Source organism: Pomacea canaliculata, linkage group LG11 (assembly GCF_003073045.1).
Source record: "Pomacea canaliculata isolate SZHN2017 linkage group LG11, ASM307304v1, whole genome shotgun sequence".
Taxonomy (NCBI): domain Eukaryota; kingdom Metazoa; phylum Mollusca; class Gastropoda; order Architaenioglossa; family Ampullariidae; genus Pomacea; species Pomacea canaliculata.
This window is the reverse complement of record NC_037600.1, coordinates 14,358,109-14,382,768: the sequence shown is the minus strand read 5'-3', so window position 1 is coordinate 14,382,768 and position 24,660 is coordinate 14,358,109. Positions and strand designations below refer to the sequence as shown.

At 42.1% G+C, this 24,660-nt stretch overlaps 3 protein-coding genes across 3 annotated transcripts in view; 2 read left to right on the top strand and 1 right to left on the bottom strand.

The window, feature by feature from the left end:
* LOC112574896 (centrosome-associated protein 350-like) overlaps positions 1-7,377 on the top strand; it is a 35,224-nt gene extending 27,847 nt beyond the window's left edge. Inside the window, 6 exon segments of the mRNA XM_025256259.1 lie at positions 222-988; positions 990-1,224; positions 1,693-1,813; positions 1,972-2,331; positions 2,334-2,468; positions 2,471-7,377. Of these exon segments, the coding sequence (XP_025112044.1) occupies positions 222-988; positions 990-1,224; positions 1,693-1,813; positions 1,972-2,331; positions 2,334-2,468; positions 2,471-2,658 (1,806 nt within the window). The 3' untranslated portion in view covers positions 2,659-7,377.
* A 4,577-nt stretch (positions 7,378-11,954) lies between these two features.
* Positions 11,955-12,829, bottom strand: LOC112575443 (centrosome-associated protein 350-like). Its single transcript, XM_025257318.1, has 2 exons — positions 12,810-12,829; positions 11,955-12,653 (listed from the first exon to the last, which is right to left on the bottom strand). Exon 2 carries the CDS (start codon positions 12,360-12,362, stop codon positions 11,970-11,972), a length of 393 nt encoding a protein of 130 aa, XP_025113103.1. The 5' UTR covers positions 12,363-12,653; positions 12,810-12,829; the 3' UTR covers positions 11,955-11,969.
* Positions 12,830-19,475: 6,646 nt separating this feature from the next.
* The window catches only part of LOC112574686 (heparan sulfate 2-O-sulfotransferase 1-like), a 71,968-nt gene continuing 66,783 nt past the window's right edge, over positions 19,476-24,660 (top strand). Inside the window, exon 1 of the mRNA XM_025255915.1 lies at positions 19,476-20,124. Coding sequence (XP_025111700.1) covers positions 19,986-20,124 — 139 coding nt within the window. The 5' untranslated portion in view covers positions 19,476-19,985. The remainder of the gene's footprint in view (positions 20,125-24,660) is intronic.

Genomic DNA, 24,660 nt, shown 5'->3' with positions numbered 1-24,660 from the left:
GTTCTTGTCAAGGGTCCTATTTTTTTCCCACTTACTAGATCTCAAAGCCTCTTTGAGGTAGACTTTCAAAATCTCTACTTTGATTTCAACCATGGGCACATATGCATATAGTTATAGACTGCTAAGGAATAATTTTACAAATTGTTCTAGAGTTAACATCAGAAGTGTCACCCACTCAGCTCTCTCACCTTGTTTTTGTATATCATTGGTTTTTATTCTAGGAGGAAAACAGTTCTCTGATGTTGACAGACCCACTCGCAGATTTCCATGAAGGTGATTCTGTCCTGGTTGGTGGAGTCCTGCTAGGACGGCTTCGATTTAAAGGCACTGTAGCTTTTGCACCTGGCTTCTGGGCAGGTGTAGAGCTGGACAAGGCAGATGGAGACATGAGTGGGGAGCGTGAGGGAGTGAGCTATTTTCACTGCAAGCCCAAACATGGTGTGCTGGTGCCTGGAAGTGAAATCTCCCCTGTGGAGGAGGTGAACGAGGCGAGAGATGGAGCCCAGTCCCGAGTGGGGATGTTCGAGGATGCAGTCAGCCTGGATAACTCCTTCACTGACCAAGATGATGTGTCTTCAGCCACAGAAGGAGCTGAGCCTGTGAAGGCGACTGTTTCTGCTGTGGTTAGGAAGGTTTTGGATGGGGAAGATGTAGGGGAGAAAATGCCTGTGAGTAGCACAGCTTCCCAACGAGAAAGAGAAAATTTTGATATTCTGGCTGACAGCATTACAGAAGACATGACCCAGTCTTTGATGCATGAGAGCATCGAAAGGATAACTTGCATAGCATCCCGTCAGTCAGCTCCAGCGAAGGTGCCCCCAGCCACCCTTCCCAAGCCAGTCAAATCTCCCCCTCAAACATCCCCTAAGCCAAAGTGGAATGGCAGCATCGACATTGCCACCAGTGCCATGGTTGGTGGCCTCCTTGATGATGCCCTCACCAAAATGATTCAGATTCGTAGAGGTCAACAAGGAGAACAGTGTGAAGGAACCATACGATGCAGTGCTGGTCAACTGGTTTTCCGATGACAGCGGAGTGGAGGCCTCACGAGACAGCAGCAGGGATGGAGCTCTGCCAGCTTCCCCTGACTTGGAACTTGTACCTGGTGGAGAGCTGAAGGAGTTTGAAGATGCAAAATGTGTACTCTCTGCCCAACCTCTGTCATCAGAACTATTTCATCGCCCCAAATCCCCAGTTCCCAGTGATGGTCTATCATCACAAGAGGTAGGTGCAGTACGTTCTGTCTGGACACATGCTGATTATAGGAAAAGACTTGTGACTGTACAGTAATACTTACCACATGCTTGTTTTTCTAAGCTTCATGCAACAAGGTGAAGGCCACAAGAAGATGTTTTGTCTGTAACATCCTTGTCTTTGTTCTCAGAAATCAAAAGTTCTTCCCTTCCACCTTCACAAGCAGCCCTGTAGTATTTGGACCCACAATATTTGGAATCCTCTGCCAGTACATTTATGGCATACGTAGACACATGAAGGCATTTTTTTTCTCTCAAATACTCAACAGATTGAGTCTTGTATGTGCATGTGTGTGTGTGATGTGTTAGTGTGTGCAGTGTCTTCTAGTGCAGCATAATGATTATTATTATCATCTTTCTTGGTACTGAAGTCTGCCCAATTGTCAGTGTATGTGCAATGCAGTATCGCTTTAAATTCAGTATTTGACTTGTTACACAGCGGGAGGATCTGGATGGCGATATTTCTAGTGTATTGGGTGTGGACACTGAATACATAGATGATGACTTCGGCCTGGGCAAGCTTCCACCACCTTATCCTGGATCTGGTGACAAGACTACAGGTATGTAGTAACTGACCGTCTTCCCTTCAACATTATTGCTCAATCTTCACACAACATAGTCAAGGGGGAAATTTAAAGATTTCCAGTCATTCAAATGGACTGCACTTCTGGGTTCAGCTCTCGAGGTTTAAAATAACGAGTGAATATTTCTATTGCAGGTGAGCAGCTAGGGGGTGGCTCCAAGCCACTTCAGCATCAAGACTTCTTTGCTGTGCCACATGAACGTGCTGAGGTCGAGAAAATTGTTGCTCAAGCTGTTGACATCTTTTGGAACCTGCGGCGATGCGGGGAGCCCTGGGAGTCAGTGTCAGTGCCAGCCTCATTTTTGCAGGAGGGAGAAAATGAAGAGACAACAACAGAGCCAAGAGCCAACACAGACATTGTCACCTGCAGTCGACGCTCCTACAGGCATCTTCTGTTTGACCTGACCGGCGAGATTCTGCGTGAAATCTATCAGTACGAGAACGAAGTTGAACCTCCTGCTTGGCAGAAGCCAGTGCCCAAGCGACAGCGCTACTACAAGGTATCACACCCCCTACCACAGTGGACGTGCTTCTGCCAGTGGTTCAAACTGCAGCCATCAGCATCCTGGGGCTGAATGGGGCCGTTGGCAAGATGCGGGGCAAGACTGCCAACAAGTGGAGCGTGCGCAAGAAGAAGACCATGTTGATGCTGTGCTGGTGAAGGAGCTGCAGGAGGAGGAGGCTGACTGGATCAGCTACAACCACGACGAGACAGCTGTCAAGTTACAGCTGACTGACACCATCTTTGAGTCCCTGCTCGCGGACACCGTTGATGCTCTCAACAGAATTTATACACGAAGGCAGCTGCATTCCCAGCATTGACTGGCCTGATATGCTGACGCTTTCACCAAACATGGTCTGTTAAATTTACCAGCCGGTGCTACACAATGGAGGCCTTTTTAGTGTGCCACAGCCGTCTACAGGATTTACTAGGACAGCCTGACTGCACTGAGCTCAACCTGGTGCTGGCTAAAATTGCTACAATTTAATGCAAAAAAAACAAGTCTACTGAAACAAACTTGAGTTGTAAAATGAAAAAACTACAATTTTGCCACTGCTTAAAAAAAGCAGTGGAATTGAGGGGTTTGCTTGTTGTGCATACTTTTTTTTTTTTTTGCCCATGAGTTCAACTTTTTACGAGTGATTTTGGCTGCAGACATGAAAACTTATGGCTTGGATGTGACACATTGGAGACTAATGGAATACTGAAGCATTGAGTGTATATAAGTATACTGTGTGTTACCTCTAGGTTAGTTGTGTGACAAGACGAACTCAATGAGACAAGAATCAGGTGGACATTTATGTGATTTTTTTTTTTTTTTTTTGGTCATTTTTATCTTCTCTAATTGTAGCTGTAACACATGTGCCTTATAAGGATCAAACAACGCTAAGCTTTTAACTTGCCAGCTCTTGGGTGGTTTTGCATTAGAGGCTGGAAATGCAACGCAGCAAAAATCTGAACAAGGACATGAAACTTTCCTTGGAAAACAGCTCTTATGCCAACATCTGCTTATTCATGGTGACCAGTGGGTGTCTCATTGTAGCTGTGTCAAGAGATTGTTTTTCATGTCATCATGCATTTAACAGAGTTAATGCTGAGTGTGGTCTTGTTTGGAAAATCATGCTTCAAGACTAACCCTAGATCATTAAGTGTTGTACTCACGGCTAAGTGTCATCATTTTTTAAAAAAAATATATTCATGTCTCCCTTTGGATGCTCGCATGTCTTGGATGGGGACTTGGGATTCATCCAGATGGCATAGAGCACAGCCCTTAAACCAGACTAGTTTGTGTGGACACTCTTTTACTTTTTATTCTTTGGATTGTTGCTGGTTTTGTTAAATGCAGCATTGTAGATTGTCTCAAAGCAAACATCTGGAATCTTACATCTACTGTTTTAAAACTGTTCCATAGGTGATTTTTTTCCCATATTAACCTAACCCTAACTTTACATAGAAGCAGTTTTACCAGCACATATCTAAAACCACCTAGAATCCATTTGTAAGTAATCCTCTTAGAAATGTATGCATTGGCTGGTAAAGTTTTATCACCAGGGTATGATGGTCTGCCCTGATGTTACAACAGCAGTCCTCAATGGGGAAGCGAATAGCTGAGCGGTTAGAGTACTGGTACCATGTCAGAACTGAGAGGCAGGCCAGTTGGATACCTGAGTAGCTCAGCTAACTTTCCCAGTCGACCCAGCTGGCGGCAATGGGTACCTGACTCCATAGAGGGTTGGGGAAGGTAAGGCAGCTAGGGAGAGGAGGTGGGCACCGCCCTCATGTAAAGCAGGCCCCATGAAAAGTGAGGTCTCTAACACCTCACTCCCAACGACCTGAAAAGGTTAGGGGACAACCTTGTATCCAAAGCTTATGACCTGCAGGCTGCAAAAACAGAACCTTCCACAAAGCATTAGCACTTGCAGAACTGCACTTTGGGTAAATGTGTGATAAAAAAAAAAAAGACCACAATGGGCAATTAGCTTTCCTCATAACCACTATAATGGACAACTGGAGTATTTGCTGAGAGTGGGCATGGTCTCTCTCTCTGTCCTGATGTCCTAATTCACAGGAAAGAACATAGACGACATATTCCAGTTGCCATTGGATACCCACTTCTGTTTCTTGGTGATATCTTTGTGAAGATCATCTATTTGTCTTTGATTATTAATGCGCTTGTCTGTGATATACACGTATCTGTACGTTTTAAGACCTCACATAGTAATCCACACTGGTCGCTAACGAAGTTTTTCATGTGAGAATAGTGTATCTTTTCTGACTTCCTCTCTCTTCTCAGTATTTTTTATTTTATTTGTGAGGGCAGAGTGTCATTTAAAATTGTTAAATCCAATGTTGAATGTATGTGTGCACGATTGGAGGCAGTCATTGTGATGAAGTGCATGAAGACATGATGACAGAAATTGCTCTTGAAAATGAAAGAAAGGACTGGGATTTAAACAGCATGGAGATAAATATTCATGCATTGTTAAAAAAAAAGATCTTCCATAGAAGATGATGAGGCATTGTCAGTTTACACTGCACCCTGGGTAAATGCGTAATAAAAGGCCTTAGTGGGCAGTGAGCTTTCATTACGTCCACTATAGTGGACAACTAGAGTTAGAATGTTAATTTGTATAGAGATATTTATTTGCCATTTTACTCATTCTGAGATAAATATATATAACCACCGTTCATTTTTAATTTCTTGATGAATTATTTTCAAATTTTCTGCATCATCTTGAAAACAGAGTTGAGATAGTGCTTTTGCTTTGATGAGGTGTGTTGCTTTCTTAAAACTGTAGGAGAGTGTTACAAAGAAGAACTTGTATCTGGGACGCCTAGGCTCCTTTTCTTGACTAGTGCCTCAGTTTAACAAAAGTCTTTCCTAGCAATACTAAGATAGTGAGTTGACGACTGCAATGAGATGACCACATGCACCAGTTTCTTTTGTAGGAAGCTAGCAAGGAAATCCAACAATTGCATAATAATTTTTCTCCGACACGAAAAGTTGGGAACGTTTTCGTGATTGCGGAGTTCGGGCTTTTTTCGGGTGGGATGGTGAATGGTAGATGGAAAGAAGACGGCAACCAGATGTGAAAGTTGTCATAGTCATAACGGTACCTTGACAAATCGAGTTCCCGGCATTTGAAGTGGGAATGACATCTGGTTATCCTGTGCTGGTTCTTACAGCTGCTGATGCTTTTTTATTTATATTTTGTTTTAAAAAAAGAAGTGTCCTTTTCACTGAAGTCAGAAAACTTCTAAGATGGTTTTATCAATAAAATGGATGACAGGGTTAGTACTCTTGGCACCATGGCCTATACGGTTACATGTCCGTGTTCTGCAGAGTTTTCCCGACCCACTCCTGTGACAGGTTAGTTCATCAATTGTTTTCGGTACTTAGCAAGAGAGTGTCGGTCACAAAGTATGGGTTACTCTGATAGTGGAGCCAGATATTCAGCTGCTTGTCGCTCGGCAGTTGCAAGCAAACAAGTCAGATTGTGCATTTCTCATTTTGCTGGCGATGATAATTTTCTGAAAGCTTTTAGGGGTTTCTTTTCACACACCTACATTCATGTAGTTATTGTTTAATTGTCATTTTATGGTGTATCTACAGTTTAATGTACAGAATCAAAATGATGGGAGTACATTATTGTTTGATGCTTCATCTTGAAAGAAAAGGTTATTGTGAATGATTTTTGTTTTCCTAAAACAAAGCGGCTGGCTGGGTAAGTTTAGGAGCAATGAGAGAGTCGGGTGCAATTAGCGGAAGTCCTTTTCTAGTGTGACTAATGCCAATATGCCAAACATTACACTTCCGTCCACAGTTTTTACTTTTGGTGGTGCAGATGTCACTTGTATAGGTTTATTTATGTCTCACTCTCAGCTTGTCTCCTGTATCCTATGTGATGTAGCTGTAATAACTAGCCACCTGAGTGGTAGACCGTTTGGCTGTTCAAGATTTAGTTTAGCGATTTATAATACAGAAAAACAGAAGTTATGTCTGACAGGTAAGGAGCTGATATCATTGTGGACATTATTTCGTTCGATGCTTCCGAATACATTATGGGGAAGGTGGGGGAGGGTCTTTTGAATTCTTATCATACAAAAGATGATAAAATAAAACACATTTTATTTTGTCTCGCCATTTGGATCATTAATAACGACGAATTACTGCACGTTATTCTTAATGAACTGAGGGATCATGATGCGCGGAACGCAGCTTGTAATACATGTTGGTGGATTCCATGTGGAGGTTTGGACACAAGTATCACCCTGCTCTGTACATGCATGACATGGAGCGTGCCCTTCAGTACGGTCCACCTGTCAAGACTGGAGCCAATGACAAGAATGTTTTGTCCACACAAGTGTCACCTTGCACAACTTTCGTTTCAGAATCAAGACCTGGTCACTGGGTGAATGTGAACGCACGGCTCTTTGACTTATTGTTAGCGAGGTTTGGAACTAGCTACTAGGGCGCTTTCCTGGACATGGGGGCATTAGATGACCTCGGATGGGGAGGGGGATGTTCAGTCTTCAATCACCTAACTCGATGTTTCCACTCACAGAACCTTCATCTGGTGCGCGTCAGACGAGTCTATTTTTATACCTAATTCTAGACCTTATTTATTTCCTTACTTTCCTTGAAGTGTTTGTATCGGAAAGGAAAACAAAGAATTTTATAGTACGACTACCGTTAATAAATAAGAAATAAATAAACTACATGATTCAGTTGTTTTGTTTTTAATCTGCCTGCTCTTCCATGTTTTTAGCTCTGTGTGTGTGTGTGGTTTCAAACTAAGTAAACAAGACAACACTTGAATTTGTGCTTCGTCAAGATAAGCTGATATCTGTGTGTGTGTGTTCTCCACACCCGGCTTTTCTATCAAGCGGCTGAGTGTAGTTAGACAAAGATGAGTTTGGAGTCCCACCCCAGGAAGTACGGGTGGCTCGTGATTCACATTACAATAAGACCTCGTTGTTAAAACAGTCGCGCGGTGAAAAGATTTTATTTTAGAAGTAATAAAGGTAACATTATTGCACATTTTGACTTTTTATTATTTTTCAGCACTTTCTCTACAATGTCTTTTTGTTTTCAGCCTGTCAGGCGCAGCCTCGATTTCCAGTTTGAAGTTTACCGTGGTGTCATACGTAGACAAGAAGCAGACTGGAATAAGAGTAATAATCAGTAAGACTGACAGACTAAAACTTCAATAAAGATCATATTCTGTAAATTGACTTTTTAAATGTTTAGGCCTTCTTTTATATTTAAAGTTTTTATAAGGAAGTGGAAATCAAAAGTAAGCAGTGGAGTAGCGATCCATTGTCACGACACTACAGGACAGTGTAGCCTTATTCTCACATCATCTGAATTTGTTAAAGCATCGACGATTTGGATTTTCTAACACTGATCAGCAGTGTTCTTTTTTTATTATTATTATTTGTATCCATTACGCACCCGAACTCAGCCGACCGTGGAGTCCACAAAGACTTGCTTTACTTGCCCAGACTGAAGTGTCTCTTCTACCGGTGCATCAGTTCCACGGATCTTCACGTGTGTTCACCACGACATGGACAGTTCATTCACACTAAGAGGACACAGGTACGACACACTGGCATTCGTTGGCACTGACACGCTGACACAGGTAAATAGGTTCAAAGACAGATTTATTTACATCAAGTACTGTCAACATAAAGTACTGTCATCAAACTGTTCAAGCGGCTCAACACTAGCGTTGCTACAAAAAGCTCCATAGAAAAGTTTCATGAACACATTTTTTCCACTTTTTCGTTTAGAATGTTCACCCTCAGTTCCATTGCATCCTTCATTAGGATGGTTGGCCACAATGGTGACTAACGTTCAGGCCTTCCATGAGATGCTGGTGTGTAAGGATGATTGTACAGAGTTGCCCAGCCTGCTTCTGTAAACTGTCGACTAACAGCACGGCATGAGACCGCATCATCTTGTCAGTCTCTCTGTGGTGCACCAAGCCAACGAAAAAATCCTTCATGGCTTTGATGGACGCCTGTACCTTTGCCATCTGGTCAGCCAGGTGTCGCAATTTTTCCGACAGCACTTGAAAGGCGATTCGAGCTTGACACTGCCGCTTAGAAGTTTGCTCAGGATCTTGCGGTCCTGGGCAGAGCAGGTGTCGGGTGTCGTGCGACGTGCAGAGGAGACCCTCGCACCCTGAGCAGGTATCCGGTGTGACGAAATTCCTGCAGCGCGTGATTGCCTTGACGACCAGGTGAGTGGGCAAGTCGTCGGCCACTGTTCCAGCAAGCAGTCTCTTCTGAAAGTCGTCTGGTGTCTCGTCTTCTCCCAGGATGGGGTAACGGCACAAAGGGCATTCGGTCGCAGTTTGTCGCGCCTGTAGCCACGATACAAGACACGTGCGACAGATCACGTGGCCACAAGGGATGATCGTGGGCTCCGTCAAGATGTCCAAACAAACTGAGCAGTCGCTTGACGCTGATGCTTCCATGTTCGTAGTCCTGTCTTAGAAAGAAAGAAATAAAATTCAATTAATTGATCCGTTATAAAGTGTGACGAACGAGGCGGGGAGAAGGACGGCCTAACTCGCCCGATGGGAAAGTGGTCACGTCAGCTGGCAGCTCACCCGACTTTCATCCTCTCACACCCACTCACCCGCCTATAAGCCTATTCTATATATGACTACTTAAAGCTACCCGCCATCAGGTCGGGAAATAGTAAGTAACAAGATAACGAATTTAGAAGATAACTAGGTCTTACAGCAATACTGTACATACAGTACATACAGACTGTACATACGTGCGGACACACGGTCCGTTCCTGACCTAGAATTCACAGTCTTGGAATCTAGTAGGCCGCCGGAACACAAGCCGTTCCTTTGGAACTGGTAGCACCGCTCGGCTACCTTGCCCTCGGTTACTTGGAGATGTGCACAACTGACGGCAAACACCTTGCCTTCTCGAAGACTTCCTGCCGCTGCTCCACAACAGTTGCCCTAGGGGCCTAGGCAATGAACTTCTAAACAACCGCAATGACTTGTCTGCTGTTCTCTGAAGACGACCACAACTGGATCGGTGGCACGGTGGGGTCTACCAGCCCTGCCTCGCACTTCTTGTTCCGGGAATACAGTAGGCTCCTTCGCTTGTCGTTTGGGACAATCAGCCTCTTATTTACACCACACTCTCTCCTCTCCACACAACCAGACCACAAGTGCCAGCAGGTTCTAAACGTCTTTGCTGGAACACGAGGGAAAAAGCCTCGACTACAACTCTGTCCTAGTCTATTATGTAACCGAGTAGTGGGGGTTGTGTAGTGACGACAACAAACTTCCAGCACTCGAACAAAGGCAGGAACAGTCAGCAGCCCTACGACCCTTTATTACACGGACTTGTACAATGGTTGCGTCACATCGCCAGGGGTACTGAAAGTCAGGCTGTCTCTTCTCTCTTCTGTCACAGGTCTGTGCTCTCTCCCTGATCCGCCGACGTTTCTTCACTCGTTTCATCTCAGCTCTGCCCTCTCGGAAGGGGAAACTTTTCTCGCCGTTTTACCCTAGCCAATCACTGCCCCTCTTACGTATGTGGCCCCGATGGGAGATAACATTCGTACCCCTGTTGTCCAACTCAAAGCCTGGTATAGCCCCAGGGCAAACGCTGCCCCTCGCTAATGTTTTTACTAGCTTCGGTCCTGTTAATCTGGCCTTGAACCAGGCTGGTTAATGACGTAAAGTGTGACCTAAGAGATAATGACGTAAAGTGTGACCTAAGAGATAATGACGTAAAGTGTGACCTAAGAGAGGAAACTATGCAAGACTGACCTCTTAATTAAGGGGTAAATCGTAAGGTCAAAGTTGTCTCTTGGCCTGTACAAGGTAGTTCGATTGAAGATGGTAGGTATATATCAGTGGACGAGAGGTGAAGTCAAGATGTTTAAAAATAATTTCATGCCGTTTGTACTCGAAGCCAATTAAAATTTGGAAATAAAAGTGAAATAGCTAAGGGACTAAACTCACAATCGAAACACACGACTTGTCTGTGTGTGGGAGTAGGTAACCATGGTTCTGGGAGAAATAATGATGGTCTTAATTATTTTTCCATAAAATTTTCTGTTTAAAAGCAAGCGTTTGGCTACAATCATGTTTAAACGGTCCTTGAGGAAAAGATGGGAGTGTAGGGGTGAGGGGAGAGGTTCTTACCCTTACAGTAATGCCTGTAATATGTGTGTAATGTCTTATGTCTGTATACAACTACATAAAAACATTCAAACATGATTAATCGGTTATCGAAATTTTCAGAAACAACTGAACTTATAATTAGGAGACTACCAGCATGACCTTATGGTTGAAAAAAAAAACAAGTCAGCGATGGCAGCAGAATCTGAATCTGGTGTTTAAGCAACTCACGGCTCGCTCTAAACTACTGGTCAGTTGTCACGTGACATCGCATTAATTGATGTACGCGCTCGCACACACACTAAGTTGTCTAAGTGCATACCCAAATAAGAAGAAAACCGAACTTTACCTTGTGTGAGAAGTAAATCCGAAATAATTCAAACAAGTTGTGCCTGCAGAACCGAGGAACTACGACTGTGGTGAGAGAAATGGCGAATACGACAACGCGGGCAGCTGCTATGAACTTGTACGACTGTTGACCGTCCTTTCTCCAAACTATACAACAAATTATCTCATAGGCTGATGTAAACTGTCCACCTGGCGATATCGTGAAACCAATCACACGGCCGCAGGACACCCTGGGTACGCCCCATCGTTATGTCATCAAGAAGGAGGCAGAGTGGAGATGCCACACCATCCAGTCCTCGGTTGCATCAACGCCGTCCTCGTTCTTGCTTGGAACTACAGGCGGTCCTCGGGTATGTCTGTCCCAAGTTACGATGCTTCGTGGTTACGACAAATCTCCCATTTCCTGTTTAAAGCCTCGTTTCCACTTACGTTTGTTTTGTGTCGTAATCGTCCTAACAATAGTCTTAATAAATGGAGAATATTTCTCTTGAGAAAATCAAATTTTATGTTTATTTTAAACTTCTGATTTCTGGTGGTGTTTAGTATGAAACAGCACGTACAAACACAAAAACAAAAAGCGAGGCACATATGAACAAAGGTAGAAACACTGATTTAAAAAAAAATAAGTTTATTTATTAAAAACAGTCTATATAAAAGTATAAAACTCTTTGTTTCTCTTTTCGATAACTTTGTGTCTGGAAATCCAGTAAATAAGATTTAGTGTTTAATTATAACAATAGATTCATCTGAGGCGCACCAGATGAAGGGCTGTTGACGTGTGAAACACCAAGCAACCTGTCTGACTAAACACCTGCCCACCCGCCACGTGAGTGTCCTGAGGAGCATCGCAGTAAGCAACTCAAACTCACTCAGAATGAGTAAGTAAAACAGCTGTTCGTCAAATTCAGTCAACGACCAGCTTTTTACTCTGAAAGGTAATAAAAAATATTACTTCCAGGTGTAGAAGAGCGTCCTAGTTGCAAATTTATTCTCGCTTAGACATGGCTGTCTATCAAAATTTCCCAGCGACCTGGTGTTGTGGAAAGCTCCCTACAGGTGGCACTAGTTCATAGACAAAGTATTGTCATTAGTCAACCGGATGGTCTGGAAATTTCTCTCAATTATAAAAAGCAGCTGCTTCGTGTCTGAACTCTATTGATAGCATCAACGGTGTCCGCGAGCAGGGACTCAAAGATGGTGTCAGTCAGCTGTAACTTCACAGCTGTCTCGTCGTGGTTGTAGCTGATCCAGTCAGCCTCCTCCTCCTGCAGCTCCTTCACCAGCACAGCATCAACATGGTCCTTCTTCTTGCGCACGCTCCACTTGTTGGCAGTCTTGCCCCGCATCTTGCCAACGGCCCCATTCAGCCCCAGGATGCTGATGGCTGCAGTTTGAACCACCGGCAGAAGCACGTCCACTGTGGTCGGGGGTGTGATACCCTTGTAGTAGCGCTGTCGCTTGGGCACTGGCTTCTGCCAAGCAGGAGGTTCAACTTCGTTCTCGTACTGATACATTTCACGCAGAATCTCACCAGTCAGGTCGAAACAGAAGATGCCTGTAGGAGCGTCGACTGCATGTGACAATGTCTGTGTTGGCTCTGGGCTCTGTTGTTATCTCTTCATTTTCTCCCTCCTGCAAAAATGAGGCTGGCACTGACACCGACTCCCAGGGCTCCCCACATCGCCGCAGGTTCCAAAAGATGTCAACAGCTTCAGCAACAATTTTCTCGACCTCAGCACGTTCATGTGGCACAGCAAAGAAGTCTCGATGCTGAAGTGGCTTGGAGCCACCCCCTAGCTGCTCACCTGCAATAGAAATATTCACTCATTATTTTAAACTTGAGAGCTGAACCCAGAAGTGCAGTCATTTGAATGACTGGAAATCTTTAAATTTCTCCCTTGACTATGTTGTGTGAAGATTGAGAAATAATGTTGAAGGGAAGAGGGTCAGTTACTACATACCTGTAGTCTCGTCACCAGATTCAAGATAAGATGGAGGAAGCTTGCCTAGGCCGAAGTCATCATCTATGTATCCATCATCCACATCCAGTCTACTAGAAATATCACCATCCAGATCCTCCCGCTGTGTAACAAATCAAATACTTCTTTTAAAGCGATACTGCATTGCACATTGTCACCTGCACTCTACAGTGCCTTTCAGACAAGGATGATAAATAAATCAAAACACAGACAACAATTTAAAATTTAAAAATAATATACAGTCAAATCTCCCTACTATGCCACCCCGCTACTATGCCACTCTCGGTATTATGCCACTTTTGCTCGGTCCCGACTATAAATTCAATGTAAAAAAAAAATTTACTATGCCACCCTCTACTCTCGCTACTATGCCACTTTTTTGTGACTGTTAAAAGACACAAGTTGTAAAATTCCGCGCAGTGCTCGATTATTATACTGTATGGTAGTGTGGGACATCGCAGTTAGTGGGGATGGAACATAGCACGCACACAGGGAGGGTGGAGGCTGGCAATGTGGGGGGTGGGTGGTCGCTGGCCGGGTGACAGTCACGTGACAGAGGGAAGGTGTGAGGGGGTCGACTAGCGACAGGATGCAGGTGCGCGGATGTGGTTGGGAGGGGTGGAGGATGAAGAGGTGAGGGGGAGAATGAGAGGAGACAGCGAGCGAAGCCGACGATTCTTGAGAGCTTTGGACCAGACCTGGGCAAAGGCCTCCTGTCTCTGACCGGCCCGCCCGCCAGTATATATACTATATATACAGTATTAGGTAAAACTGAGTTAACTATATTAGTCCGGCCCTCTAAAACCATCCCAATTTCTCATGCGGCCCCTTGGGAAAATTAATTGCCCACCCCTGCTTTGGACTGACGGGTAACTTGAACAAATAAAGCCGTTTTTACGAACCCTCTCTACTATGCTACTCTCGCTACTATGCCACTTTTGCTCGGTGCCGGTAGGTGGCATAGTAGGGAGATTTGACTGTAATTTGAAATTTAAAAGAAACACGAAACAAGTCCAAATTTCCCAAACCCCACAGTTCGAGCACACGTTTCTTCCAATGTCTCAAAAATATTCAATGTTCCTTCCCACTATTTCCCACCAAGTCTCCACTTGAAACTGCACAAAATGCACACGAAGTAGCACAAAGTATCCTCTGGTATTTAATACAAAGTTTCCACTGGCGAACCCCAGGCGGAACAACAGAAGAGAAAAATAAAACACAAAAGAAATCTAAAAGAAAACCTGGAGAGAAAAAACACACACCACACACATCCAAAACAATACTACACTCTTTCCTTTGTTCTTCCAACAAAACAACCTATCAACACCAAACTTAATTAAAACAATGATGGGCCGGCCATCCCTGTATGGCGCGGCACGCATCAGGCTGTTGACACTTCCAGCTTTTCCCCCTTTTCAATTTCCTTTCTCATTCCTAGCTTAAAAAAATAAAAATACACAGCAGGTTTGTGACACACATACACTGACAATTGGACAGACTTCAGCACCAAGAAAAATAATTCTTATCATGCACTAGCTAACCCAACCACCCATGTACATACAAGACTCAGTCTATTGTCTATATATGCCATGAGTGTACTAACAGCGCCAACACTGAGGCCAAATACTGCAAGATGTGGAAGTATTACCTTACACTCAAAATTGTTTTAATAATACAAATAATAATACTATAGTTCATTTATATAGAACTTTAAACCACCATTAAAGGCAGCGTCAAGGTGCTTTAAAAACACATCAATACTAAATGTTGATCTCAATACCAAGATTATTGCAAGTCCATTTTTCTTATAACTAGCATGTGTTCAGACAGCACCTACCTCTTGTGATGATAGACCATCCCAGGGAAGTGGGGATGTGGGGCGATGAGATAGTTTTGATGACGAAGGCTGGGTAGAGAGCATACATTGATCATCTTCAAACTCCTTCAGCTCTCCACCAGGTCCGAGCTGCACGTCAAGGGAAGCTGCTGGCAGAACTCCATCCCTGATGCTGTCCCGTGAAGCCTCCTCTCCCCTGTCGTCGTCAAACCCGTTGACCTGCACTGCATCGTGCGGTTTCTTCACACTGCCCCCGAGCTGACCTCGACAAGTTTGAATCATTTGGGTGAGGACGTCATCAAGAGCACACCTGGTCATCCTGTGCGCCTTGCCCAAACCTGGACGCAGAGGACACCTTGATCAGTTCATTATTTAATTAGTTAATTAGATGTTTGGTCAGTCCTTGTCTTCGGGTCTAAGATTGACTAGTTTGGGCTTACCTAGAGTCTAAGGGATAAAATATCATTTTTAAGAACGTGATGGATAAAGAGGATATAGACTTAAAAAGAGCGATGATGTTAAGAAAATTGTATTTTCTAATTGTAACTACCTGTCAAATGATCATATATATATTGTACAATACAGGTTTATGACGATTGTCTTAATTTCATCTTCAAAAAAACCTTTCTTTCCGAGGATGACGATGTCTTCAATTTTTATTTTCTCTTTGTCCTTCATGTTGGCTGCAACACATAGAAGAGAAACAAGTGACGAGAGGGTTGACAGGATTACTACGTCACGTTACGTGATATCAATGAATATCATCAACGTTTTCTTTGGCGATAGAAACACAAACAGAAACAGAATTTCTTTTATACACAAGAACGAAAATTTTTTTAATAAACTTTACCTGATATGAGAAGTAGACTGGCCGCTGACACTATTCACGTGGTCTCTGCAGAACGGATTCACTGTCACTGTTGCACCTTCACGCTTGCAATGCGATAGTTGACCGTCTTCCCGCCTGACCAAAATCAAACTGTAACCAGTTACGTAAGCAAATCAAACAAATCAGCTTCTCCTAAACCAGGTGACTGATCGTCCTCGTTGTATTCGTCAACGCCGTCGTCGTAACAAAGAACGCCACTACTATGTCCTAGGTGATTGACAGGTGACGTCAGCCATCCGTTGCGGCGATGATTGTCCAGGGCAGAGCACTGTGGGTGTCCAACACCTTGCAGACTGTGCGATCGTTGATGAATGGAGCGGCGTAATTACGTCAAGGTCTGTGGCCGGCCCCTGGAAAGGAAGAGTAGGGTGCGGTGTCAACAGGTGTCAACCCTTCAGGTGATCCACTAATTTGATCAGAGTTCACGTCTGGACACAGCCAGACATTACAGTTTGTAGTTTGTCATGCACGCACGCGCTTTTGACAAGCATGTAACCAGCACTATGTGATGCTGTTATGGGCCAATTGCTCTCCTAAAAACTGAATAATTATTATTATTGATATTGCTGTTGGTTTTGTTGCTTTGTTGTTGTTGCACACAACACACATCGCAAGCAGGTTTGCCAAACGGTTGAGAACAGTTTGTTGCCAAGGACTGACCTTATTGTACAAAGACTCATCATCAAAGTGCCCGTAAGTAGCGCCACCTGCACAACAGTAGATCGCAGATTAATGGAGGTGGCTCCACCTAGTACCCGACACGTGCCCTCTGAGAGCTTCTGTCTTCATGCCTCGCTTTTGTTTTTCTCTCGCTTTTTCCAGGTATTGCCTTCTTTTCTTATCCTCCTCTTCTCTTGTGTTTTCATGTGTTGAGAAGACGTGTGTTCAGAAAGGTTCATTGAAAGGCATGAGTGGCATTGAAATTCTGGCATAAATGATTGTATGAAATAAAATATCCGAAAAGATTCTTTTATTTTATATATTCTTCGTGGTACAATTTTTTTGAATAAATCTGAATTTCAATCAATAAATTTGAAAGAGACATATAGAGTACAAATTTAGAAAGAAAAATATTTCTGAAATAGAATAATCCCGGTTCTACCATTAGGCTAGCATTAGCTTTCCCATTGTCTCTTTGGTTTTATATATGTTGTATATATCATATAAACAAATGTTTAACTTTCTTTTTCTTTTTTTTTTTAATTCATAAATGTTTTTTAAACTTTGTTGTAATAATACCGATGCAAATCATAACAAATCTTTACAAATGTTTAACTTTCTTTTTTTTCCTTTTTAATTCATACAAATAATTTTTAAATTCAAAATATCACCGATTAAAACATCATAACAAATCTTAAAACCCACTGCAGAAACATCGCACTTTTGCTGCATTTTTAAAGTGGTAATCTCCACTTCCCTGTAATTTTAAGCACGTCGCAGCCCCGCACTTCCTTGGCGGTTTTAGAATTTTTAGAATTTACAATTAAAATAGAAATAAAAGGGGCAATACTTCAGCCTTCTTGTTGATTTGCTTGTTACTTCCCCTTGACGTGTCGGTATATCGTTATTAAAGTTGTGAAAGTCGCGATGTCAGGGAGTTTGCTTGACAAACAAAGTAAAAATAAAATGAAGAGCTTTCGCCGAGATGTGTGTGGATGAGGTAGAAGAAGGAGGAATGCAGACTACCCCTAAAAAGCCCACAGTCGTGCACTGGACAACTGATATATTTAGAATTTAGACTAAAAGAAAATCCCAAACAAACAAAAACAACTAGCTTGAAGACGCATTACAGACAGTATAAAACTGCATGACACACAGTATAAATTTTTTTTCGGGTTGATATGAAAAAAAAACAAACATGTATTAGTGTTTGAAGGTCCGTACAGTTTTCGTGCTCAGTAAGACTTGTTATTACTGAGGTTTGCGAAAATTATCCCTGACGCACATGATAGCTGTTGGGAGAAAAACCCACACGAAGTCGTTTTACTTTTCTTGCCTTAAAATAAATAAAGTACGACGAGCATTGGTCCCACGTGCCTTCGTATGTGTTACCTGCTTTCTTTGCTGCACACCTTTACTTTCCAGTTAATTATAGGAGCAAGGCAGAAGAAGAAAACACGCAAAACAAACACTGCAGAAAAATATTTAAACTGCTGCTTTTCGTTTATCTTTTTAGGGATTCCATTTCAAGTAAAGCTTTTTCCCATCCTCATTCCCACCACTCTTGCCGTCTGACGAATCAACACGTGCATCCATCTCTTTGAGCCATCTCTGTTTTGCTGTTGTTTGTGATTCCTCGCTGCACGTGACTATTCTCGAGGTGGTGCGTGGGACGTAAACCTGGAAGGCACTTCGTAGACATGATACCTGTGGCACCTGTTTCTACGGGATCGCATCACGACAAGAAAGCCTTGAAAAACATAGAAGCCTACCCACTGAACTGTCTAACAAAATGAAAGACGAGAACGATCTGACGAAGGGTGGAGAGGAAGATATTCAATCCAACTCTTTCGAAGTCCCGACTCTTAAAAATAACTAAGTAAATAAGAACACCAAAACGATCTTTATGTGTGAAAAAGCAAAAACAAATGTATAAAAAACTGGAGCTGGTAAAGTGGTGTTCAGTTGTCGAAACTGTTTTCAAGTACAGTGAACGAGGGCTTTTAATAGGACACTAATTAGACTATAATTATAACTATACTCCCTTACATAATCTTTTTAAATTAAACATCAGTGTCTAGACGAAGAATTATTCCTATATCTGTCAAAAAAAAAAACAAATAATGTAAATTTCCATTACACATACGAAAAACAACTACATATAGGTATACAGACCATTATTGCTCACGCACGCGCTCTCTCACCCACAGAGAAGGAGAATGAGGATAATAAGTGTTGGGTAAGGCAGGATGTTAAAAGATTTAAAATTTTAAAATCCTATCAAGCAAGCAAAACGCGATAACTGTGTTGATTTAGGGACTAGACTTTGACAAACACGCAAGACCGAGTACAGCTTGGTATAATAAAAAAATAAACAGTAAAAAAAAATCCCCTATGTAAGCATATATAATAACGATCAAGAACATTAAGGTTGATTGCTGGTCCTAAAGCCTATCAATGGATGTCGATGAATGGCACTCAAATCTCAGCTCAGGCAGTTCAATTCTTTATTTGGGGCTTAAAGATAGAAGCTTCAGAGCCTTATATATACATACTTAAAGAACTAGACAAGCAATTCGAGAAAGAAAAAAAAAAAATTCAAGCAGTGGTCACGGAGCGCAGTGTCACTTCTCCATTAACCCTTCCCCCAACCTCTGTCAAACACCGTTTAAGCTCTTTGTGCAGGTTAAACTTTCGATCACAAGGTAAACACACACACACAAACACAAAGAGGTATATATATGATTGCATACATATAGAGATGAGATGATTGCATGCATACATACACAGATGAGAGAACTGAGGCCAACTTATTTTTCATTGCAAAATTTTTATTATAAACACAGGAGTAAAAAAAAAACTTTGAAGGCAATATTAACTATTTTGCAAGTGGGTTCTAGAGGCATTTCGACCCTTTTAATTCTTAGAATCCACATTGAAAAAAAAAAAAAACAACTTCAGATTGCTTCGTGAAATATTTTGTTATTTGTCAACACCCTGGTTCTCATAAGCTGAGTTCAGCGCTGTTACCTCTTAGCTTGATCAGCATGCATAGCAGTCACACAAGTGAGGAGAAACACGATCAGCTCGCGACATTTGTTATTTAAATTTTCGTTTTGTTAAGTGCACAACGCTGCTGCTTCTAGACTTCCCCAAACCACGACCCCCATATATTAACTCCTTATCATCTAGGTTCATCTCAGGACGTGTTCGGTCATTTGCATACCGGAAAAGACGTGAGGTAAGCACTCATCGCTTCTCTGCGCATGCGCGCTGTTCGAGTAAAGCCTGCAAGCGCCTTGAGTGCGAGCCGAGTCTGTGCTGTTGTTAGGACAGTTGTAAGCTTGGCGTCGGCGTGCGACTGGCACCTGATTTGTGTACAATTCCGAAAGCTGCAGCGATTTACAAAATGCTAGCACTTGTTTGCAGTCGTTGTAGGATATTTTCTCACACCACGACGAGGAATCATCGATACTAACACCGAAGCGTCCCATTCATTGAACTTCATTGTGGTAAACATTACTACTCTGCTACTACTACACCCTGGTGCAACAAAACTTCCATGGACTTTTCTTTCAGATGCTGGCAGCTCGTCATCTTCTGTGCGCAGGTTTCAAGGCAGCATTGTGTTGGGAGGGTCAAGAGAGCTGCATGGTCAGTACAGTCCAGATGGCGAAAACTTGCGCTGTGTGACATGGGTGTGGTGTGACGTCGTGTAATGTGCAGCGACGGTGACAGTCGATCGGGGTGGATGTAGCAGCATGATCTGGTGATGTTGCGGCGCGCACCCCACGGGATGCAGGTGCGGCACATCGCCCTCATGCTGGTGGTCGTCGCCTTTGTGGTTGTCTTCTTCTGTTTACACCTTCTGGCTGAAGTTACGCGCCTCGACGATGCAAGGATAAAGCTGGGTGAGCTAACAACCGACTTTCAGTTAGGTTTTATTCAGTAATAATAAGTTCATTTGTCTTAACGTTTATAACCTTAAACTCATCATATGTGCATTTACCTCGTTTTTGTTGCTTCTTTTATATTAACCAAAAACGAATAAATTTATTTGAAAAGTTTAAAATTAGAATCCCAGAAAAGGCAGTGACATAAAATAAACACCAGCAGCAGCTTTGAACAAAGATATTTGACAGACCCAACATATTATTTGACACTTGGAAGTCATAAGCAGATCATCTACCAAAATTAGAGTAGACCTCATCACATTATTAACATATTACAAAAATTAAATTAATTTTTAAAATAAATAATTCATCTATATTATAATCATAAAAGATATTTTTAGCCATGGCACGGTGATGCCATAGTTCGTAAACTGACTATAATAATCATTTATGAGGTAATGGCTAGGTGCTGAAATTCTGAGGAAGCGTTTGACATGAGGAAAGAAAAAGCTGCAAGATGCATTTAAGTCTAGAGCTGCTATTCATGAATTCTTCATCAATGGCAAATAATGGTATTTAAAAAAAAAAAAAATGACGTGGAGTAAAAGCTCTTTTTTCAGAATCTGTACAGTCTAAAATAGTTTTGCCATTACTTAAGTAGACCAATGCGGATGGCTTCACGAAATGTTATAGCTTTTATAAGTTTTTAAAATGTTGCATATGAGAACTTCAAACATGCTCCAAAATAGTCTAGTTTTAGCTATGACACTAATCACTAACTTCAAACAGTGTCTTAAGAACTGGTAGTGATAGAGATTCAGTTTCTGTTTTGTTTTCCTATATTTTATTGTACTTACATGTAAAAACGAACGAAACTTTGTGCACAAGCCAGCTAGGAAATGCACAAGCTTTTTGATTTACTATAGTAGCGAGGTCTTATACTCATCAAAGAGTTTTTGCTTGACAGGGCTTGAAAGGCAGTTAAGTTGTCACAAAAGCAGTGTGCATGCTGTAAATATAACACCAGATTGTTTTGTCAGGTGTCTTTTTTTTGTATGTCCCCTCTTTACCAGCATGTTTTTTTAAAAAGTAATTAATAGAATTTATGAGTGTGTCCTCAGGATTTAAAAAAGGTACACTGAGTCATACATATATATTAGAATTTTGTGAAAACACTTGCTGCAGTGAAAGGGTGTGGGGAGGGGGGTAAAATGGTTCCGGAGAAATGCATAGTAGAATGCTGCAGAATGTTCTTCAGGGAGTCACTTTAAAGTCAACTTCTAGACCAGGTCTAAAATTTATTGGCTGTTTACATAGCTATTCTTTTCAAGTTTGGTGTGGAACACTAAAATTGTGGCATACACATGAAAAGGAGAATGTCAAGCATTTAGTGACTTATGTAATCAACAGATGTGGGCCTTATTACATTGCTGCTGCCAGTGTTATACATATGTTATTTAATATATATTAATTGTATGAAATAATAATATAATGTAATATCTGCATGTCATTCGATATCTTTGTTAGAGCAGTTGCTACGATTTCTTCTTTACCTATAGTGCAAAGATTTTTTATCTTCTGATTGATTGAAATGGGAAACCCTGTGCATGTGTTTCCTTACAACACCAGTAATATGGCTATGGTATTATGTCTGTAATTGGAATGGTTGCCTTACATTTTTGTTAAGGTAAAATAGGGGTTTTGGTCTCTTCTGTACTGCAATATTACTGCATGATTGTTATCTGAAATAAGATACTTATTAAGAGCACTTTAATGAAATTGATGCCTATATAATATTTTTAAGTGTGTGTGTGAGAGAGAGAGATAGAGGGAAGAAGAGTGAGAGAGAGAAAGAGAGAGAAAGAGAGAGAAAGAGAGAGAGAAATGGTTGTTTGAAAACATCTTGATGATAAGAAGTTCATGACAAATGAGAAGCAGTGAAAGCCTTGACAGAAAAATTTGTCACTGTGATGCAGAACTTCCTGTTGTTGACAGCAGGTACCAGAAAGACAGGAAGGATTATTACTAATAATATTAACAACTATTTCAAGTCATCACAACTGAAAATTTTAGTGTATAAAACTGCTAGAGAAAATTATAGGAAATGCTGCTGTATGGTGTGATTTTCTAAAAAAAAAAAGAGAGAGAAAATCACGTACATAAAACACACATTCCTTAGAAGAACCAGCAACACTGAATTCATCTCTGCAATGCAACCCACTCCATCATTGGATGGAAATCTTTCTTCGCTACTTAATTATGAACGTTGCCAGAAGGAGACAAATTAATTTCTGGGACATGGATATTTCTGACTAAATAATATATAACAGAAATAATACGCCAGTCTTTGCTCAGAGTAGTAGTAATTTAAACTCTTCCTGGTTGTATTCTGTACCACAGCGATTGTCAACCTTTTACTTGTGACGCCCCTCTGATGAACAAAGGTACGTCTATGTGCCCCGCTTAGCCGCACAATGTAAGCTAATTTCACTAATACCGGTATAAGAAACTTTTAAAAAATGACCACCTTCGCGCCCCCTTGTAAGCACGTCGCGCCCCGCAGGCACCCACCGTTTAAGAACCGTGGCTGTACCACTTGCTATTTTCATTGCTAGTTTGAATATTTGGTGTGCACACTGTATTTAGAACTAAAAAATTAGAAGACATTTCCACTGCTATAATTAACCTGAATTGTCACCTTGATTTGTAATTTCTTTCTTTCTGTGCTTTGGTGTGTGTACACACATGCATATGCCTGTCATAGGACTTGTCATGTTTTTGTGTATCATGAGGGATATGGGATGTAGAAAGAAAACAACGAAAAAGTAGTTCATGTGTATCATCTTTCCTAAATATCTGAATAAAATGTTTTAGATAAGCATAGTTGACATTTAGTCTGTTTAGCAGCAAGAGCTAATAGAGTACAATGGCTTAAAGGCTTAGTGGGGAGCAAATTTTCCTCTAATGAATGGGTAAAGCTCAGTGCAAAGTTTTATTTCTGGCAGTCTGAGTGAATACCCTTTTTCAGTTCTCAAAACACACATGTACAAACATCACTATGCACAGAACAATAAAAATCAGAAACATGGACTTCTGGATTGTGCGTGGATACCTTTAAGGTGGCCACAGCCAGTGGGAGTGATAGAACCATATGTTAATTAGGTGAATTTCTGCACAAATATGAAGTCAAAAGTTTGACCTTTCAATGTGATGTTTGTAGGAATTTATCTGTGAACTAGTACCTTGTACCTACTCATTAGGAAAAGAAATTTACCCCTACTAGACCTTTAACGGCGGCAGGAGTGTGACAGAAATTGCAGGCACTTAGACAAGTAAATAATGGTCCAGTCACGGTGAGTTACACTTGAGTTGAAAATGTCAGGAGCACAGTTGGGCACGTGAGCTAGACTAATCCCGCGACTGTTCAACAACTTCCCCTGATAACAATCGCACTGCCGCCACGCAAGTGGCTACAAAAGAAAAAATAATTTTGCCGCTTGGTCAGCCGTAGCCTCCTGAGGTCGGGAAGGTCAAATGAGGTGGAAGCCACAACGGACTTGGGCGCCGTTGTGAGGGTTAAACCTTCTGGGCTGGGCAGTTAATTGCGGTTGGATGTATTTTGAGGGGTACCCACCTTTCTTAAATAAGACGTGTTATCTCACTTTTCTTCCTTAGAATGCCATCGACAGTGAGCGACTCACAGCATAGCTCAGGCTGACAGCTGGCGTTTCAAGTATTTTACTGTTGTGTTCACGTCAGCTTCTCTTACAGCTGACAGAACTGGAAGTTTCGGCAGGCTTTGCTGCTGGCACTGGTTCTCCAGCGTGTGCTTGCACGCACTAAGCGCACTAAGCTGACAGAACAAGCAGGTTGCTGTCGGGGTTGTCAGGTCGTCGTTGTCTGTACGTATGCGGGGGCCGTGAACGCCCCCCTCGACGGCGCTCAACATTGACCTCCGCACTCACAGGGAGGGGTTAGGAGGGCTCTTGTTCCGGAGAAACGGAGACAACCCCCCTGCCCCGACTCACACACCCCAACACCACCTCCACCAACCCCCAAACCCACCAAGAGTGCAACTGGTGTGTAATTTAGACAGGGAAGGAACCAAGCAGATTTTTTTTCTCGTGCAGTGTCTACGTGTTCTCGGGTGTGTGAATGTGTTTGTGTGCGTCCGCGTGTTTTCAAAGAGAGGTTTAAATGCTGGGATAATTATATTTCTGTTTTTTTTTTTTTTTTAAATAAAGATTCTGGGTACCTGTTAGCAAGATCACCAGTAACGATATTAATAGCATCTGGAGCTGCGATCCTCTTACTGTCGGGAAGTGAAAATCTCCTCCCGTCCTCTGCCCTACTTTCTCATTTTCTCTCTCGACGTGGGGCTTCTCATTCTAGCTTCATGCCTATGTCCATTTGTCCTTACATCAGTATGTTATTTTGTATGTCTGAAGATATTTATAAAGATTTGTTTTTGGACGTTTGTCGTATTTTTCTGTTGTTGAAGTCAAGCTGATGTAAACGCCTTTACTGAGGACTCTGTGCTGCTTTATTATTCTT